Below are 6,008 nucleotides of genomic sequence, written 5' to 3' on the forward strand. Positions count from 1 at the left end.
AATCGAAGTTTGTATAGTAGCGGTTCAGTACCATGATGAGCTCGGTCCAGTGCACGCTCTTTTTTGCCAAATCCTTTGATCCTTTGCCTCAAAATAAATTCATAAAATGAGAAATAAAAGTTTAGGCAAAATATGGCAATCAAATATTAAAAAGGACGAAAATTAATGCATTTATTATAAGCTGCAACAAGACGAGCTCTTTTAGTAATGTAAAATAAAATATTTTTAATTTTACCAAAACCCATAATCATGTGTTTATGACGTCAAATAAATTTTTTATACAATGTAAACTAAAGTGTAAACAATTATTTGCAAGACCTGTGGTCGGAAATGGCTGTATCTTTTATACTTTTGAATCTATGGACACTTAAATACAGGCTACAATTGACTGGCAAAGCGTCTATCCCTGAATATATATGTATATCTGTATGTATATGTCCCGACAATCTGTCGTAAAACAGGGGTTCTAGAAAACCCATTTCCCGATGCTCCTGAAACCTGAAACTTTTTTTGCAGTCAATTTGGTCAACGTTTAGACGCCCTGAAAAATTTCAGATCTCTAACTCAATTTTAACATGGTTTTTAGGGCACCTGAATATGGCGATTTTGGGTTTTTTACCGAATTTCGTATAACAGTGCTGGCGAGTATTTTATGCAAATTTCTTAAAAATCTGAACATAACTATTTTTTATTCCTGTCATCTTTGACATCAAATTAGAATGTTTTGAACTAAAAATAAATCTGCTGAACGACTTCCGATGAGTCTTAATGCCTGGAAAACTCCTGCCGGAGGCGGCGGCCTTCGGCCGCCGCCTCCGGCCGGAGTGCACGCTTTGCGTGCACAAAAGAGGCTTGTAACGTGTACCAAAGGGGGTATAATAGTAAAAGGGGTATAATAGTAAAGGGGGTATAATAGTAAAGGGGGTATAATAGTAAATGGGGAACATAGTATACCCACAATAAATGCAACGGTCGTGCTTGCCAGCACTGTGATAATAGTTTTAAAAGGTTTTTAAAGGTTAAACTAAGTTTTTTTTAGATTGACCGTATGGGTAACGCCAGCGGCGGAGAGACGACAACATCGCCCTCCGTAATGTTTACCTCAGCTACAGGACGATCCCTGTTTGCTACACTCCTCATCAGCTTCGCCACCTTTAACATACGTGGCCTCGGTTCTTGTGATGATCCAGACGACATCCACAGCAAACGGGAGCAACTGGGTACCGATTGTCTACGGTACGGCATAGATATCTGCGCTATTCAGGAGACTAAGGTTGTAAAACCGGATTCTTGCAGTCTTAGCAACGGATACAAACTCTTATTGTTTGAGCAGAAAAATGGCCGGCACTATGGACTCGGTTTTGTTATCAGTCCCCGATTTATTGACTATGTGGTATGCTGGAACAGTATCAGTGATCGAGTAAGCTTTTTGGACCTAGAACTCCCTACAAAATCAGGAAAATTTATCAAATGTAGGGTGGTCAATGTATATGGGCCACACAAGAAACTTGCAGAAAATGATCAACAACTGTTGATCAACTTCTACGGCCAAGTTAGGGACGCTCTAAATGTCCCTGCTAATGTTGAGATATTTGTTTTGGGGGATTTTAATTCAAAGTTGGGAAAAATGACTACTTCAGATAAGGACTTTGGTTTTGGTCGTTTCATGGGTAAACATGGTATGGGTTTGCGCAACGATATGGGGGAAAACTTGTTAGACTTGTTATCAGAATTTGACCTCTTTGCCTCCAACACTGGTTTTTATCATCCTGCTCGACATACGACCACCTACACTGGCTGGAGGAAGGACTGGAGTGCCGGGCGAAATAGTAAAAAGACGATCCCGGTCTATTCTCAGATCGATTTCATCCTGTGTCGGAGTAGGTCGAAGCCAATGCTACAAGATTCTAGATCTTATGCAGGCACTTTGACATACTCTGATCACAGATTTGTTGTCACTAGAGTAGACTTTAAGGACATCTGTCTTTGCTATAAACGCCACTCCAAGACATCCTTAAAGTTCAACACCTCTGAACTCACCTCGAACCCCACCATTCAGGTGAAATATCGTCAATCCTTAGATGATAACTTAAGTAACACTGTTTCTGCTCTGGATCCAAATTCAGACTTGAATGGCTTACTTGAGTCCATAAAGGATGCTGCAAAATCGTCAATTGGTGTCATCAGACACAGGAAACGTAATCGCAGCGACGATGATGCAGATAACCTTGTGACGCATTGAGGCACTGAGGCACTTGAGGCAGCACTTTGAGGCACTTGAGGCACCATTTTGAGGCCCTGAGGCACTTGAGGCACCACTTTGAGGCCCTTGAGGCACCACTTTGAGGCCCTGAGGCACTTGAGGCACCAATTTTCAACTCTTGATACATCGTACAGGGTTAGAAACATAATATGATGATTAATGGATTGATCTCGTGACTAACTGACTTACTAGACTAATCATTACTCAGTACTCGTCCAAATTATTGTGCCGATAATGTTCAACGGTTCAAAATGTAAAACATTATTCTTATTTATATTTGGAATTTGGATGCTCATTTCTAAACATTACTTATTATTACTCAAATTTCACCGCTGAACTTGAAGATGCATAAATATGGGGTAGTTTAAAATTTAAATATTACGTTTTCAATGTTTTGAAATATTTACACTTGAGAGTGCCGCAAATTGGCGCCTCGAGTGCCGCAGTGCCCCGAAATGTTGTCCCAAATGCCTCAAAGTGGTGCCTCAGGGCCTCAAAGTGGTGCCTCAATGGCCTCAAAGTGGTGCCTCAAGTGCCTCAGGGCCTCAAAGTGCTGCCTCAAGTGCCTCAAAGTACTGCCTCAAGTGCCTCAGTGCCTCAATACGTAACAAGGTTGTCTCAGGCCACAAAATCAAGGCTAAAGAAATTTTCAACCCGATCAATATTGATCGTCGGCTTGACAAGAAAAACTAGACAGGAAGCCACGTATAGCACTATTGCTCTATTGTCATGACAACACTGTTCATGTCGTGACCAAAAGGGAACTCATCACCTTAGCATAGGAAAGTTGTGAAAATATTAAATCCATAAGCAATATGAATTTAACGTATAAGACTTGGAGTCATCCTCAACCTTTTTTTCAAAACCCTCGATTTCCAACTCAAAATTTCGACCCACTTAACTATAATGATCACCCTCTTAAGATTTAAATAGGCCAACATTTTTGTGAAAGTCCTTTACTGGTAGTGGTAACGCTCGCGGTTTATCAATGAAATGAGTTGACTTAACACTATTTTTATTATTTACTCCATATTAGGGAACAAAAAGAGCTCAAACATATTTGAGCTTCCAGACAGAAGAGTGGAAGCTTCTAGTAAATAAGTATAACTACACCACGGTTAGTAAGTAAATATAACTACACCACGGTTAGTAAATAAGTATAACTACACCACGGTTAGTAAATAAATATAACTACACCACGGTTAGTAAATAAGTATAACTACACCACGGTTAGTAAATAAGTATAACTACACCACGGTTAGTAAATAAGTATAACTACACCACGGTAAGTAAATAAGTATAACTACACCACGGTTAGTAAATAAGTATAACTACACCACGGTTAGTAAATAAGTATAACTACACCACGGTAAGTAAATAAGTATAACTACACCACGGTTAGTAAATAGGTATAACTACACCACGGTTAGTAAATAGGTATAACTACACCACGGTTAGTAAATAAGTATAACTACACCACGGTTAGTAAATAAGTATAACTACACCACGGTTAGTAAATAAGTATAACTACACCACGGTTAGTAAATAAGTATAATTACACCACCGTTAGTAAATAAGTATAACTACACCACGGTTAGTAAATAAGTATAACTACACCACGGTTAGTAAATAAGTATAACTACACCACGTTAGTAAATAAGTATAACTACACCACGGTTAGTAAATAAGTATAACTACACCACGGTTAGTAAATAAGTATAACTACACCACGGTTAGTAAATAAGTATAACTACACCACGGTTAGTAAATAAGTATAACTACACCACGGTTAGTAAATAAGTATAACTACACCACCGTTAGTAAATAAGTATAACTACACCACGGTTAGTAAATAAGTATAACTACACCACGGTTAGTAAATAAGTATAACTACACCACCGTTAGTAAATAAGTATAACTACACCACGGTTAGTAAATAAGTATAACTACACCACGGTTAGTAAATAAGTATAACTACACCACCGTTAGTAAATAAGTATAACTACACCACGGTTAGTAAATAAGTATAACTACACCACGGTTAGTAAACGGTTAATGAAGATTTAACACCATCCCAACTGGCTGAGGGATAAGGAGTCTAAAGATCCCCAACACTTTCTAAAAGATAGGGATTTTAAGTACAATTATAAAAAGTGGCAAAAAGTACTTATGTGAAAATAATGATAGTTTTCTTTTTTGCCGCCCCGGTAACATTAGTACCCTGAAATATTATTTTCGCGTCGACCGAACGTTCTGATAGTGAACCATACTCAATGTTTAAGTGTTTGAAACGTTGACTAAACAAAACAACCTCATCATGTTAAATTAGGTCGAAGCTACAATAATTATCCCTCCAAACTAAAGGAGAAAAGGTGTCATTGTCAAAAATATGTTATATAATATGTAATTGTAGCAAGCAATTGTTTATCTTACTGTTATATTTTCATCCGTTCAAATGGTTTATTTTGAGTTAAACCTCTTCAAGGAATGATAGATAATTACTTCATCAAAGTCAATAAATTTTGAATGGCATTTTTCTCCTTTGGATAAATATGAACTGTCGACGTTTCACTATACATACTGAGAACAGAAAATTGATATGTCGTCAAAAATAATTGGGAAACTTTCACACGGTGAACCTTCAATAATAATATAAGTAAAAATAAATGACAGTCGCTCTAAGACTAAATAAGAGGTTTGAATATTGCATTATTATAATACTAGTGTAACCCGGCCTTCAACCGGGACTTCACTATCGCAGTTGAAATGCAAAAGTATAAACCCGCCTATTATATTCGAAAACACGCATTACATTTTCGTAGTTAAAACGGTGCGAAAGTATGAACTCGCTCATTCCAAACATACCACAATTTAATTCTGAGTGCCCCTCACATATCTAATAGTAATTATACTTGATAAGCAATCTTGACTCTTGAGGTCACCTGTCAAATTACCTGATTATATATCAAATATATTATGAGGGGAGAAAGAGAGATAGAGCGAGAGTTGGATAGTACACACACACACACACACACACACACACACACACACACACACACACACACACACACACACACACACACACACACACACACACACACACACACACACACACACACCACACACACACACACACACACACACACACACACACACACACACACACACACACACACACACACACACACACACACACACACACACACACACACACACACACACACACACACACACACACACACACACACACACACACACACACACACACACACACACACACACACACACACACACACACACACACACACACACACACACACACACACACACACACACACACACACACACACACACACACACACACACACACACACACACACACACACACACACACACACACACACACACACACACACACACACACACACACACACACACACACACACACACACACACACACTTTAGTATCACATTTGGGTCACAAAATTATTAATTAAACCACTTAACACCAACTGATTTAAAAAACCCTCGTCATTTGGCTTCGTCAGAGTTTTTCCGGCACTATACCGAAAAAACCAGCCCCGTAACTCTTACCGTTTTCTTGATTAAACCGTTCGGAAATTTTCCGCACACAGACAGACAGACACACACATCTTGAGATTATTGTTTAAGATCTAGTTATTATACAAGAGGCGCAGCAGCATTGTTACAAATATCATAATATTGTTGTCGCTACCAATAATTG

General features: G+C 38.5%; 1 protein-coding gene across 1 annotated transcript; it reads left to right on the forward strand.

Moving 5' to 3' along the window:
* The first annotated feature begins 1,048 nt into the window (after positions 1 to 1,048).
* On the forward strand, positions 1,049 to 2,242 carry LOC134823901 (craniofacial development protein 2-like). The gene has a single exon (XM_063835499.1). It carries the CDS (start codon positions 1,049 to 1,051, stop codon positions 2,240 to 2,242), a length of 1,194 nt encoding a protein of 397 aa, XP_063691569.1.
* Positions 2,243 to 6,008: the final 3,766 nt, after the last annotated feature.

This window comes from Bolinopsis microptera, chromosome 12, assembly GCF_026151205.1.
Source record: "Bolinopsis microptera isolate Bmic1 chromosome 12, MBARI_Bmic_1.0, whole genome shotgun sequence".
Lineage (NCBI taxonomy): Eukaryota > Metazoa > Ctenophora > Tentaculata > Lobata > Bolinopsidae > Bolinopsis > Bolinopsis microptera.

Coding starts and splice junctions, on each gene's coding strand:
- LOC134823901 (XM_063835499.1), top strand. CDS start 1,049: ATGGGTAACGCCAGCGGCGGAGAGACGACAACATCGCCCTCCGTAATG.